Below are 15,551 nucleotides of genomic sequence, written 5' to 3' on the forward strand. Positions count from 1 at the left end.
TGAAATTCATTTAAAGAATGATATGAGGGTTGCAAAACTCCAGTCAAAGTTACCAGATAATCAAAAGAGATCATAAGTCCATAACGGTCACTAACGACGCATTAAAATGCGTATCTTTTTTGGTAGCAAGACCAATGCATGAATGCCACATCAATATTGGCTGCTATAGTCGCGAGGCAAGCAAAGAGTGTAGTATTCATGGCTCAAATTAGAATAAGTATGAGGAGGGTGTGCAACCTTGTGAGCATTCCTTCACCTCCTATGCTCACACAACCTTCTCTTGTAGATTCTCCTATTCCAACATCTTCTCCTCTAGCTGCTATACGTGTAGAGATGCCTCTGCACACTTGGTTTCCTTCACCCACCTCATCAAGTGAGTTCTCGTTGTCTACCCAACCACTTTCACACAGTTCAAAGATAGGGAAGCAAGGTGCAGTATTCGCAAAAGCTATGCAGGTGATCCTCGACGAGCAAAACCAAGCCATAGCAGAAATCAAAGTAGGGGTTAGTACCAAAGCCACCTCAACTGACAATATCTTATCAACCTATTGGCAAGTATACCATTCAAGATAGGGAAATGTAATTGCTGTAGAAGTGGGGAATGATGGTTATTTTGGAAGCTTCCAATTTACCCATTGATTCCAACATCACCGAGCAAGTGGTGGAGACCTTTAATGCCAAGTAAGAACAATTGTAATTAATGGTTGGAATCTCTAGATTACTGCTACTACTATGTCGCATATCTTCAGATTTCCATTTAACCAAAAAGCACAACCATGCACTGTTGATACAATTATCAATTTTCTATATGAAATGCAGGTGGGCAAGGCATTCTAGTATCTGGACTGGAACATAGAGCAACATATAGATTTGTTGTTGAGGTCACCAGTCTCAAAAACAATCCAACCTATCTATCAGAATAACTTTTTAGTATAATTCTGCAAGGACAATAACCAACTATCACTCTCAGTTCAATTCTATTTAGCGATGTGGTGACCTAGAGAGTAAAGGTCAAGACCTAGAATTCATTCAAGGCCTGGTAAGTGTGGAAGCATCTGTACTCGACCACTAGAATCCTAGAGCACGTAACTGTGAAAAATTTGCTACTAAAGTTGAGTGGGGCTAAAGCCCAAAAGGAACAGACGATGGATATGGACACTCAAACAAATCAGACAATACTACTGGTTGGACAAGGTACAAATGGGGTTCTAGAAAAAGACATAATAGGGACATCTAAGCAACAACCAAAAAGTAAAAGTCAAGTTTAGTGCTAAAACAAAGAAACGAGCAAGGGACATTTGAACCAACAACCAAAAAAGTAGAAATCAAGTTTAGTACTAGAACAAAGAAACCAGCAACAACCCCACTTGATAAGAAACAAGAATTAGCAGCTAGGGAGGTAGCATGCACTTAGCTTCCACATCCCTAGCATGATGCCCGAAACAATCATAGAGCTCCAAAAGAGCCCAAAATAAATCTGCACATCTGAATTGACTACTACTGTCACGCTTCCATAGAGCTCCAAAAGAGCCTAGAACAAATCGACACATCTGATCGACTACTACTGTTATCGCTACCGTAATAGAGAGACCAATCAAGTCGAGTGCAAGCTCTTAGGCTTTTCAGGAGTTAAGTGATAGACTCTTCAAAGACACTGACAATTTCCTATTATGTTTTTGTACTCAGATACCAAATGAACAGAACATATTTTGGCACCATAATTGATGGTTGTGTTGCCACCATCCAGACTTGAACATAATCTTCAATGCTCTTAGCCGAATCATGGAAATTCAGAGTTCCATAAAAAAAGGTGATCTCATTAAGCTAGAGCAAGGACTAGTAATAGAAATTGTCAAATTAGAAAGTCAAAGAAAGGAAATACTGCAGCTCAAAGAATCTCTAGAGCCAACATACTACTTATAGCAAGTCCCAGTTCAAGTTCAGAAAATTGACAAATCAATAAGATTAACACAGTATAACGTTCACCAATTGGATATAGATGCAACAATCATTTAGAGAATCTCCTCAATAATAAGGATAAAGATCGACCATTGTATGAAGTAAACACAAAAAATAGTGCACATAAAACCAAGGTAGGAAAGGAGTGGAGCATTCATGGCATGTGTACGTATAACAATGAGATGAGTGCAAAACCCTTCACTTTAACTGCAAAGACTTGTGAAACTTGCTCTGTGCCGTGCTCCACCTTTGTCTATGGCATCACCTACGGTTGATTAATCCCCACATCAAGGATACCTCTATCAACGACTTGAAGGCTCTTGGATTGCAGCTTGAGATGCTTTTAGGAACCAAGCCAACCTACTAGTGCATGAAGGATATTATAATCTAGATCAAGGAAACGTTGATTCAGATGCAGAGTGCGAGAGGAGTCATGGACCAAAGGATCAAGACACTACGGGAAAATAATGCCACCAGTAGTAAAGGGCCAAGGACCAAGATGACATTGAGGGAACAAGAGAGGCATCTCAAGAGCCTCTACCATATGGACAGAATTATTAGGAAAATGATGCAACAAGAAAATTAGATGGTGATGAACTTCATGCCAGTTTTAGTCTATGCCATCCTTGCAAAGGAGGAAGAATTACAACGCTTCTTTCTTGCGCTGTACGCGAGGTATATTGAGCCTGCTAGCAAACAAAGATATATTTGGATTGTCAATTGGTTGAGGGAATGGTATGAAAGGAGAAAAGCTGAGTGGGTTTCATGGCAAGAGGCTCTGAATAAAGTTGAAGAGAAGTTGGTAATAGAAGAATTGAAAGCAGATCTGAGGAACTTTCACCTCAAAATGGGGCAATGGTGAAGCTAGATCTGTGTGCTGATTAGAATCAATGATGAGTTTATTTAGCTAAATGTCGAAGCCTCCAAAATTTTGAAAAAAGATTTGGCGAACAAGGCAGCTTCTGAACCACAATTCAGAGAAACGATTGAAGTATTGTTTGAAGCACGTATCAAAGAAAATCAGCCACTGCCAGACAACAGGAATGATCCATACAACATTGTTTTGCCATAAATTTTCAAGGGCCCGATTAACCAAAGGGAAAAACCTTGTATGAGACTGATACAAAGATTTGTGAGGCCTTAACACCTTATGAGATAGAAATGACGACTGAGCGCAAAGAGTAGCAATAGAAGGAAGCCACTTATAGCTTAATTTAGAAAGAAAGGGTCGATTTCAGTGCTCCATGTGTTTCCACTTCACTATCAACGGTCCTTTACTGGCCTCCGAGGAAGAAGGCTCCAGATAAACCGATGGATTGACACTGCTTGCTTGATCATCAATAACTATTGAAATTTTGGAATATACCAGAATAGGAATGTAGATCATGGGAACAAGTGCAGTTAAGGGAATAGATGGGCGTGGCTAGGGTAAAAATTCCCAAGGTCAGTTATTGCAATTATTGGCATAGTGGACAATCGGTTAGAGGCCCCTTCTAGTGGCTATATATAGGGTTCACTATTCATTTTGCGGGATATCTTGTCGACTAGTCATTTTGGGCAGACTCTTCACTATCCCTGTTTAGTGCCTTGGACCTCTTCATGCTCTTGTAATTTGTAACCCTAATCATTATGCCAAAGCAAGCTTGGCTCACACAATTGTACTTTGCCTATACTAATCTGAATATATTCCAGTTCCAGTCTCCAGTTTCAGTGTTCAATTTTAGTTTCTAGTGTAGTCTATATTCCATTTCCAGTCTTTGCAATCATTTCAATCTTTAAGTTTGCAACATTTATATTTAGCATCAAGTGATTTCCATTGGGCATCTGTGTAACCCTCACCCTCTTGACGCTCACACAATGGCTCAAATTGACCAATCTGGCTCAAAACATCTTGAATATGCTCCCTCCAGATGCTAAAGTTTGTGCCATGAAACTTCTAGATGTTGTAAATGTCCTTTTCAAAGCTAGAAGATATAACTACCAAGAGTCAAAACCATGACAAGGATCTAGGAAAATTTTGGCAGAGATTTCACAATAAAATGAGAAAAATCTCAATCTAAAATGAGTAAAAATGCTATCCAAAGCATAAACAAATGCATAAAGAGTGTCAACTAACTATAGGCGCATCAAAGAATCATCACAAATGACCCAAAAGAACACAATATCGAAAGCACCTAGTCCTCTCTATGTATATTCTATGGCGAGGCCTCATATAAGGGGTACTCCAACTACCTGTATCACCAAAAGTATCTCAACATTTAAGAATCCTCCAACTCAATAAAACCTCACCATGACTCTCCAAAGGCTGAGCAAAGACTTAGGACTATGGTCTTTCTCAGTAATGACCATCTATTGATTGCATTTAAAAAATGATCAGGACTACCATGAATGCCAATATGGCTCCACAATCGACGTACAATGGCAGTGTCCGAAGCAACTCAATGTACTTGTAACAAAGTAATCAATGTTGTGAGAAAAAGAATTTGTGCATAAACAAGCACCAGTGAAGATGCAATCAACAATCCCTCAAAAGAGCTCAACTAGGGAGCTCAATTGTAGTCAGAAGTACAAAATCATATAAATGTATAAACGATAGAGCGATCAAAAGCTCATAGGCATCCCACAATGAATAAATATGCTATAAAACTTTGAAATTGCCAAGTATAGGACCGTAACCTTTCCTTGTAGCTATGAACGTATATCCAAGAACCTATAGAAGCAATCCAATAAGCCAATCTATGGCTATGCACAAACTCAGAGACTCGGTCTCTCATCCACATGTAGGCATACATCAAGTCAAAAGCATATGGTTGTAGAAATCTTTGACAATCCAAAGAAAAGCACAAATATGCATGTATGCCTGTGTCTGTGTGTGCTTGTGGAGGCCAAATATGGGGCCCACTCGATGCTCCTACATGTAGAGGCTTATCCTTTGGATGTGGTCTTGCTCCTATCTCTATTTGCTGCTCGATGTTGAAAACCTAGGTCTGAAACTTTGAGCTTTCTTGTGAGTACCTTCAAGCTCTCTTGTATGTCTTTCTCGCTCCATCCACTCTCTTGTTCGCTAGTGTAACTTCCCTCTATGTGTGTGCAAGTCTAAAGTGTCTATAGGAAAGATTACACACACGAGAGGGAGTGTGAGACCAACGGTTGCCGAGTGTGTGCAAGGCTCTAGTGCCTCCACAAAGGAGGAGAGGAGATAGAGAGATTGAGTGGAGTGTGTAGCAATATGTTACTCCTTATTCTATTGGAAGAGTATGAATAAGGATTATTGGATAGGTTATTTGGTTATCCGACTAGCCACACTTGGCTATGACCCTAACAAAAGAGAGGGAGTTCTCCCTCATAATGCTCCCATACCCCCGGTTTGTAGTGTAAATTTCCAAGTTGAAAATTAGAAAAACAAAAAAATAAATCCCAGTATTCTACCAAGCTTGCCCTAAGAAAATAAGGGCTTGCTCAAAATTTTACTAGTTTTTAGGCGAAAAAATGAAGTTTTGGCCGGTATTTACACTATAACTTGTGCATTTTGCCAGGTCTTTTTAAAGGCTAGCTCAAAACTCAACTGAAATTTTTCAGTTTTAGATAGTTGAAAATACTTTGAGAGTTTTAGTGGACGACGACCTCCAAAAACATAGGTTGATCAATTTATAGAGGGCCATGCTAGAGTGAAGAGGTCAATACTGCAAGGCAACGACATATGGGGGATTTCAAGCTTAGAATGTGGAAGTGTAAGTGCAAGATTGAACCTTTTGTTGAGCTAACATCAGGGAAGGACTTGAAAGACATGAAATTAATCCTAAAATTTGATCACAGTTGGGAGATGTACTTGGTAGGCTTGGCGATTGCAGCTAGTCTAAAGCTATCCCTAAGCGAGTTGCATCATCATGGGGGCTATGCAAGTGAGACAAACAACATATCAAAGATGGTACTACCACTAAAATGAGTACCATATACATAGTTTTTCATATATATATATATATATATATATATATACAGTTGGGAGGTGTACTTGGTAGGCTTGGCGATTGCAGCTAGTCTAAAGCTATCCCTAAGCGAGTTGCATCATCATGGGGGCTATGCAAGTGAGACAAACAACATATCAAAGATGGCACTAACACTAAAATGAGTACCATATACATAGTTTTTCATATATATATATATATATATATATATGATATATGCATGTGGTGTGGTGTAAAGATTTACTTGTTATAAAACTTACGCCTCAACACAGATATGGAAAGAACAGTGGATCAAGGTCAAGGTCAAGAAGTCCTAACTACATGTGCAATTTTATTTATTTACGTAGAAAATTAGGGTGTTTACACACAACTCGTCAAACAGGGGCAAGTACATTATTCGAGCTCGTTGCCACATGGCAAAGATTAAACTGTTGTGAAAAAAAAGAGCGGACATAAGATTGACAGTTGAAAAAGGCCACCATGCATGGCTAGGCAAATGGATAAGCATTTCCACGTTAACGTCCGTGCGTAGCATATAGGCTACAAGCTTTTCTCGCTACATTATCGCTATTTTTGATTTTGATATGTGCGCTTGTGTGTGAAGCTTACCCAAACGTTGAATGGGCACCCACGTTTTGGTGTGTAACCAGCCTATGTGTGCAAGCTGCACCATCTCCATTTTGTTGCAATCAATCCATAGCCAAAATTCTTGCATGGGGTTTTACAGTACGCCACAAGCTGGTAAGTGACGTCGTGGAATGCGATGAGACCCCTCGCAGACGGAAATGCGACATGTAGCAGGTTTTGGCCACGATGTCTGCTTGATGCTTACTCCCCTTCACAGAGAATTTGTTTGCTGAATTCGAGTCCTTCGAAGCTTGGTCTCTCGCAGAGTCTTGCTGCTGCTTCAAGCAAAACCTTTCTTGGGGACTTCGGCCGCCTCGGGTGGGGAAAATGCACTCACGTAGCTGCATCATCTTTGTCCATTCCCTCACAAAATGCAGCCTGGAACGTGGACCCTAACTTCAGGTTAGACTATGTGCTTAAAAAACGTTAGACCAGGTGCTTAGCATACATCAACGATCAGTGCTTACCTCGTATTGAAATGCATGAATAATTTGGATGTAAGATACTTGCGCGAAAATGGCATCATCCTCAATGTCTGCATGACTCGGAGGTTGCTGGTCATGTACATTATCCTTCTTTGTCTAATGATGCATAAACTCACATTTATCAATGTTACTGATGTGTATTTACTAATTAGTGCAGTTTGCATGCCTTTATTCCTTATCTCAATTCTGTGAATTAAATTGATGGGGATTTTGCAAGTTGTCTGTTAGCATGAACAACTTTGCCTATGCACTCAATAATCATCGGAAGATTTTCAGCAATGGTGGCATTCCAGTAAACAGGTTTAATTCACAAGACGCAGTTAGTTTTGAGGAAGTGCAACTGCCTCCTATACCCAAAGTCTTCTCTCCATTGAAGGATTTGGTTCCACGTGCATTTGAAAAGGTGCTAAATCTTTCTTATTCCTAACAAGAAAACTTAATCTATCTCTTGATTGTATGCTATTTGCAAGTATATTAGCCCTTCTTATAGTTTGCTAGTTCAAACCTTATGAAGGTATGCCTTACCCTCAGATGCATTGGGCTGCCTTTTGATCCGCAGGAAGCCAAGGCTTGTTTGAACTAGAGGCCTTACCTTTAGCCTTGTATGAAGATGCAGAGGACTCATCCTCACTGTCAAATGCTTGAGAGAAATTTTCACCTCATTCTTGTTTATGGATAAATTGAGGGAAGTGGACTTCTTGTTGACCAACTTGGAGTTTTCTACGGTTGTACTGTGGTCTTGGCCAACATCGTAGGGCATTGTCCTTGCACTTCATATCGAATCAAATTGTTATCTTCGTTTCTTCCTCAGATGACATCAAGTTGAGTCCCTTTTTTAGAGTATGACATAATGGGTCTTATTTTGCTTGATTGCACAATCATGATTTTCTGATCTTTATGAGAAGGTGGACTTAGAGAGTATCTTCAAACTCATCTTATTTATAGGTAAAAGGAAGCGTTTAACCAAACAATACCGACAACTCCATGAGATGCTTCATATTCAGGTAGTTTCTTGTTTGTCCATCATACGAGAGATGCATAGATGCAAGGAATCCTGTATGATTTTTGCATCAAGGTCTCACAAAGAAGTGATTATGAGATTGATCCAATGATGAATAGACCATAGTAGCTTACATCTCACAATCGTATAGTAGCTTCCATCTTACCCATGTACTCACCAAGCTGTATCCTCTCTAATATAGATGCGGATGGTTCGAAGTGGTCGTGCTTCTTCGTGTCTAGTGTCTTGCTTATGTTGCCTCTTTGTCGATGCTGGTGGCCGAACGCACTTCCTTGGCAGCTCAACGTATAGCCTGTCGTCTGTCAACAGCTAGCAAGCGAGTTGTGTTTGTGTTTGCGATCCATTGATCTTAGTTTTCTGTCATGCTCTGGTAGTACATCATCTTTGGGGTAATTTTCATCATAGCATCCATTTAGTTTGGGGAGGAGGGGGAAGACAGCAAGGCAAAGAGAAAGAGGGAGGAACAAGAGACATTGGGTCCTTCAGGTGCCTTCGTGTGATGAGGTATTCAAGATGCTAAGGGTCGCAACCATGCAATGGTTCTTCTGTATGTCAAGTTGGCTTCAACCTTTAACGTGAAGGGACTCTACCCTCATGGCTAGCACACCATGACTCCAACCTTTTGTTGCTCAAGTTGCACTGGAAGGTGCACACGCCACAAAAGTGATGATGTGGCAGCCTCAATTGAAGAGGAGAGAGACAGGATCACCACTGATGATGTAGCAGCCTCATTATGGACCTGCTTAGTGTCACGCATAAAAATGCGGCGGATCTAAGGCTGATAACATCTCAGTTTTTATGCCATGATTGCAGAGCTTTTGGGCCAGCAGTTTTTAGTAGTTGCTTTTGAGTGCAACGCTGACTTTTTGTATCTAATGCTTCCAAGGGTCTTTATAAGTGAGCCTAGAGGGCCCCTCTTGCAGATCAGCTTGGTACCTCTGTGAAGATCAACATGAAAGAAATACCGAAAGGGGTGGCAGGCTTATGGGGCTATTGCATATGGGAGTGGAATTTCACCACTCCGTGTCTATTGTGTGGAATCTCTCTCTCTCTCTCTCTCTCTCTCTCTCTCTCTCTCTCTCTCTCTCTCTCTCTCTCTATGTCTCTCTCTCTCTCAAGTATTGTAAGGTGCAGCGGAAGTGATTGTTTGCGCTTTGCTCAAGATGAGTGCTCCGAACTGTGCTCAAGGTTCCTTTTAGTTCTTATGGAAGGGAGAGCCTTCCGTTCTTAATGGAAAGTGCTATGATCACAAACAAAGTGAATGGACACTGTGCGTGCAAGTGAATGAGACTGAGAGATAGAGAGAAGAGAGATACGACACCAGAGACGTTGTAAAACCCTCCTCCGAAGGCCCCACTCTCGTCGGCGAGAGTGGTCTACTAATGATTGCACAATCTGGTACAAATGGTATGCATGGGATTGATGCAAGTCTAGGCTATGTCGACGATGACGACGGTGATGACGAAGTCGACGTAAGGGCTGAAATCTGCAATCTTTCTACTGCTGTCCAAAAACGCTATGGGCTGAAATCTGCGACTAGTCCAAAAACGTTGATTTGGGGGGCTGTTTCTGTGGTTCTTTGACGCTGAAAATCTGCAGGTTTAGGGCTGAAAACTGAGGTTCTTCATGGCTGAAAACTGATAATCTTTACGGGGCTGAATCTGCTACTTCTTGTGGGCTAAATCTGCAAGTCTTCTATTGCTGAAATCCAAAACGCTAGAGACTGAGGTTGACCAAAAACGCTAGCTGATCTTGCATTTCCAAAAACGTTGGGCATGTGAAAAATGCCAGGCATGTGCTGGTCTTTCTGGCGACGATTTGATGCAACAAGCTCCTGGCGAGCCTGCTGTAGCTGCACCTCCAACCAAGGACTGTTTGGATGTTGCTCTTGCATCCTTTGCAAGGAAGAAACGCCCCGTCTGAGACGCTGCTGCTCCGCTCTCGTTGCAGCCAGGCGAGCCAAAGACTCCTGGAGAAAGAAACGACTAATCTGAGCTAGTCCTGAGGCCACTCTGTCAGCAGGAGAATCCTGCATGTCCAAGCTTTCTTTCTAGAGAGCCTCTACTTGCTCTCTGAGTGCAGAGTCCAGTAAGACCCTCTCAGGGATGTGAAGCATCGTGCTCCCCCTCCTCTGTTTGTCTGCCACTGTGAGGATCACTGGTGCATGGTCAGAGAAGGAAATCCCTGCCAGAATGCCAACTGTCCCACCCAAGTCACTGAGATGGTCACTAGTGTAGAAGCGATCTATTCGCGATAGATTCACTCCTCCCACTCTGCGGTCCGAACGAGAGAAGGCCAGGCTGTCTGGGGGCCTCACAAAACTAGAGTGCTGCCACACATCCGAGACCCTCAGAGTCATACAAAACCTCTCCCAAGTTGCCAGCTCAACTCCATGCACAATAGCATGGCTACCACCAATCCTGTCAGAAGGGTCCTCCAACATATTGACGTCACCCCCTATGCACCAATGTTTTGCCTGCGGCAGAGACATAACAATTTGTGACCAAAACTCTGCTCGTGCACTTGCCACATTGGGCGCATATATGTTCAGGAAGTCCACAAGGCAACCCTGAACCTGCATAGTGATCCACTGAGCCCTGCCTAGCACAATAATCCCTCTGCCCACAATGGCTTGCTGCAAAGAATCCGCAATAGTCATACATACCCCACCCTAGATGCCTCCAGGTCCAAAAGCAGCTTGCCAAAAAGTATCATATCGTCTCATGCGGCTCTCACACAGATGATGCTCTTGTAGCATAAGGAGATCAATCTCTCCTCCCACAAGGCAGCGCTGAAGCTCTTGGTGCAGTCGGCCCCGTTGATGCTGAAATTGCCCCCCCTCCCCAAGTCCGTGCACGTTCCATGAGACGATTCTCATGGGGAGCGAGAGAAAACAGACGCTGCCGCAGCAGCTAGACGTGCTATCTTCGAGGCTGGCTTGGATGGGGAGTAATCCGTATCCGAGCGTCCTCTAGATAGGTGTGACTGCAACGAGTGCCTGGCCCAAGCCCAAGTAGAGTGAGCCGTACGTAAAGCAACCTCCTCTGTCTAGGAGTCCTCATGAATGTATACATAGCATGGCGAGCACTGAGTATCAGCAAAGAGGTGAACCACAATGTGTCTACATCCCGCTGCATCTAGAGGAGTCACCGCAAACTTGGCCAATGGCCAGAGAGTAGAAAGCAAGTCTGTAACTCCTAGGTCTCCCATGTGGTGAGAGAACTCTAGGACCTGTGTATGCACCCACTCCAACATTGAGTCGAGACTCTACTCAGTCTGGTCCCTGCCGCAAAGGGGAAAAGAGAAGCCAACCGCTGAGTCTAAGGTCTCTATTCCCCTAGCTACAAGGAACAGAACATGAACCCTGAAGCAGGCTGCCTCATGGTCTGCTGAGGAGTCACCGAGAAAACGTGTAAAGTTGTAGTCAAAGAAGTCCCATCGGCGCCGAATGTCGAAGCTCGTCAGACCTTGAGGGACTACTGCAAAGGGAGACGTTTGTACCTGTAGAGGGGGTCGCAAGAAAGGCTGTCGCTCCCTCGCCAAGCGACTCGTGGCAAAGGCGCTGCCAAGAGATCTCCTAGCAGCCGGAGAGAGCCTTGCCCCTGTTTCGATTGTGGAACTGGAGCGGGAGGGGGGGGGGGGGGGTGGTGTAGGAGCAGGGGGAAGAGGGGGAGAAGAGGGGCGGGGGGGAGCGGCAGAAGTAGAGGGGCGAGGGGAAGAGGCGGCGGGAGCAAGAGACGGGGGAGAGGATGATGAGGAGGGGGGGAACCCTGGGGGGAAGGGGCTGTTGAGGGTGAAGCTGAGGCAGGGGCTGGAGCATGGACCTCATCCTGCTCAAGAGGACCGAAATGGTTCTTCGTGGGAACCCATTGCTGCTGGGCAGGCGCCCGAGGACCACTGTGAGTGCGGCTGTCGCTGTGGCCCCTGTCGTCGTCGACCACGAACCTGCTGCCATCCCTCCTTCGTTAGAGCCCCAGGCTCGGAGGGTGGCTCTGCATGTGCGAGCTGTGTCTCTGCCTGTGGCTGTTGGCTAGCCCTTGCAGAATGGGGCTGAGTCTGTGGTGTAGGTCGAGGCCTCCTCCGTGGACAGGCCTTCGCAAGATGGCCCATCTGTCGACAAATGAAGCCTTGGCTCGGGAGGCTTGAATTCTCTACGCTCTGTCTAAACCAACCCCCACTCACCTGAGATAGAAGAATGACCTTCAGGAGAGTGTGAGTGTCCCTAACTAGAACGTGAACTGAGGGAATGCCGGCCGCCTTGGCAGCTATTGAGGCTGCCGTGCGAGGTGTCTCCAGGACAGTCCCGATCGCTGAGCCTATCCTGGACAAGAGTGGTAGGTACTCCCTCCACAAACCAGGAAAGTAGACGGAGATGGGGAAGTCTGCCTCCTCTACGAGAACATCTGAAGCAGGGTCAAAACCATGTCTCCACTGTCGAAAGTGGGTTCGAGCTGCTCGGATGGTCAATGGACTCATGGCGATGACCTTGGACGCCATCTCCGGGGTCTCGAACTCAATCTGGTAGTAGCCCCGTGCGAGGATCTGAACGTCCAAGATCTTGTCCACCTCTGCAAGAAGGCGGGCCTGGAGAAGGTCACGTAGCTCTCCTTTGCTGGGTCCGGTGCCGAGAATATTGCAGATGACGGAAGTCGCCTGCAGACGATCCACCTCTGCGGCTAGGCTCGCTTGCTTTGTCGGAGTAAGAGCAAGTCGAATGGTGGGCTCAGCGGAGTCGTGCGAGGGGACTTCATCAGAGTCCCTCTGTGGCGGAGCTTGAGCCTCCATCTGTGTCTGCTGCTTTGCCGGAGAAGAAACGGAAAGAATTTTTTTGCAAAAGAGCCCCATCAAGCACTGTCCGGAAACCAGCACTTGTCAGAGCCAGTCACAAGAAAAATTCCGGCACGAGAGTGGTAGAGAATGAAGATAATGGGCGCGGGGGGCGGGGGGTCATGGGGCGGGCTGGAAATGGCAAAGGGCGGGGGTAGCGGCAGTGAGGGGATGGCAGGAGGTTGAGGGGCGGACAGGGAGGGCAACGCAAGCCAAGGGGAGGCGGGAGACAGTGAGCACGCGCAGCAGAGGCTGCTGGCGGCGCAAGGGCGGGGGGGGGGGGGGGGGGGGGGGGGGGGGCGGGGACAGGTGCTGGTGAGGGAGGGAGGGGGAGCGGCAGCAGGCAGCGAGCGCGCGAATTGGCGAAGGTTTACGAGAGCTTAGAGGTTCATCTCAGCTGCGTATTACCTTTCTAAACTGTGGTAACCACACTCTATAGCCCATTTCACCTTCTTCCCCATAACCTAGGAAGACTCCTTTAATGGACTTCATATCAAGCTTTGTTCTCAAGTCATTGCGTACATGAACAAAAGCTTCGCAGCCAAATACTCTCAAATGATCATAAGAGGCAGGTTTGCCAAACCAAACCTCCTCTGGAATGTCATTTTTCAGTGTACTATTAGGAGAGCGATTGCAAATATGAACTGCAATTTTCAATGCCTCCCCCCAAAACTCTTGGGAAAGATTAGCGGTGGACAACATGCAACGCACTCTCTCACATAAAGTACGATTATACCTCTCAGCCACACCATTAGAAGACGGATCATAAGGGGTTGTCAACTCCCTTTTAATCCCATTTTCATCACAAAAACGCTGAAATTCAGCAGATACATACACTCCTCCATTATCAGATCTGAGACATTTAAGCTTAGTACTCTTTTGCGTAGTGACAAAAGCATGGAACTTCTTAAAAGCATTAAAAGTCTCACTCTTACTTTTCAACATATGCACCCATCCTTTCCTAGTACAGTTATCATTGAATGTAAGAAAATACAATGCACCACCAAAAGACTTAACAGGCATAGTGCATACATTGGAGTGAATAAGATCAAGAGGATTAGTTTTGTGAGAGACACCAGAGTAATAAGAAGATTTCTTTTGCTTTCTGTCACCAGCGTGTGACTACTATCTATCCTTTTTGTTGATTTCTTTCTTATTATCTATTTACTTTCACTTTTTGGAAACACCCCTCGGGAAATCTAACTGCCCTGCATTGCATAGCTAGTGTGGAACTGTCCAGAGGGAGTCCAGGCCTGAGGGCAAGAGAGCACTAAGGTTGGACAAAGACTATGGTTAGCCAAAGTGGGGTCATTGACTAGCCAAAGTGGAATCCTTTGCTACAGAGGCTACATTTCAGTTTTGGATGTGGCCGCAGTGTACAAAGAGGGTCGGATGACCTAGAAAGATACAATGGCAGCATCTCCTAAAATTTAGGGAATTGCTATTTTGGGACCTGAAAATGTCTTCGCGTCATTACGTGCAGTTTGACATGGGGATCATTTTGTTACTCTATGGCCAAGTCAACAGAGGCTGCAGGTGAGATATTTTTAGACCCGAGGGTCTAAAGCGGGAAAATGCACAAATGAGTGATACTTGGCACTCTGAGGCCAGTTTACTGCTTATAGAGAAGGCAAAAACGTGATTTATAGCTGGGAGGCTCATTTTGCAAGTCTCTGTCACAGTTTAAGAGCTATGGAGTGCTTGCTTTCCCTCCTATGTACAGTGCGGTGCTAGGAGTGATGCCCTGCACGCTACGCACTGCCCTCTCTCTCCCCTATGGCAGTATGTTATGCCCCACTAGTGGGCTCTTCATTTGACCAATGTACAGTTGTGTGGGTTCATGCGCGATTGCCGAGGCAAGAGCCTCTTGCACAGGTACTGGATTAGCTAGCGGCTAATCCCCCCCGCAGGTACAGGTGAATTCGGAGAGGTTTCACGCCAGAAATCTCGTCCGATTCAAAGGGCAAGTAGCCCTACAGGTGCGGGAGCTCGAGGACTTGCTATGGATGCGACCGGCACGCGAAACGGAGCCTGAAACAGTAAATTATAGCCTGCTGTGTATTTTTGCAGGTTTAGGGTTTTGGCCCTAAACGGACCCTAATACCCCCAGGAGGTTCGGGGACGCAAGGGGACCGCTGTACAGGCGATCTGGCGCATTTTCAGGGCTGAAAACAGAGAATTTAGCATGCTGCAGATTCTCGCCAGGTCTTGCAAAGTGCCCGTATGCGTCGGGAAAGTCACTCAATGCGTGGGAATATTGACTGTGAAGGGTCCTAGTACATTTATGCTGCTGAAATCGGGCCGGAACAGTTGAAATTCAGCCAAGTTTGTGCGGGGCAGCTTGTAGGGAACCACAACGTTTATTCCCTCTTTTGAACAATAAAGAAATACTGAAAGGGGCGCCTAAGTTAGGGGCCAATCTGGTGTCGGTCTACTCATACAGGTGCAATCTAGCAGCCTGTATCCCTCTCCCCTTTGTTGTGTCTTGAAAGTACAGGTAAAATAGACGACTAATAATGGGTGAAAGCTAAATCAAGGTTTGAAGTAAAGTCTACCGCCCTTTTTGGATTGAACAGGCCGGTTTCATGGTTCCATCGACGGGATTAAATCACTTTTTCTCATATAAGTGAGCCTTGGTCAGTTTAGGCTTGAAGACACAGGGGATCA

At 45.0% G+C, this 15,551-nt stretch overlaps 1 protein-coding gene across 7 annotated transcripts in view; it reads left to right on the forward strand.

Annotated features, from left to right (window-relative positions):
• The first annotated feature begins 6,543 nt into the window (after positions 1–6,543).
• Positions 6,544–15,551, forward strand: part of LOC147441240 (uncharacterized) — a 162,907-nt gene continuing 153,899 nt past the window's right edge. For 3 of the 7 annotated variants that reach the window (XM_086482922.1, XM_086482923.1, XM_086482921.1), the window contains exons 1-2: positions 6,546–6,953; positions 7,313–7,439. In XM_086482922.1, the coding sequence (XP_086339048.1) occupies positions 6,688–6,953; positions 7,313–7,439 (393 nt within the window). In that variant the 5' untranslated portion in view covers positions 6,546–6,687. Of the gene's footprint in view, positions 6,954–7,312; positions 7,440–15,551 lie in introns of all 7 variants that reach the window. The other 4 variants (XM_086482925.1, XM_086482924.1, XM_086482926.1 and 1 more) reach the window with 4 other exon arrangements.

This window comes from Adiantum capillus-veneris, chromosome 15 (genome assembly GCF_014529385.1).
Source record: "Adiantum capillus-veneris isolate H3 chromosome 15, ASM1452938v2, whole genome shotgun sequence".
Classification (NCBI taxonomy): Eukaryota; Viridiplantae; Streptophyta; class Polypodiopsida; order Polypodiales; family Pteridaceae; genus Adiantum; species Adiantum capillus-veneris.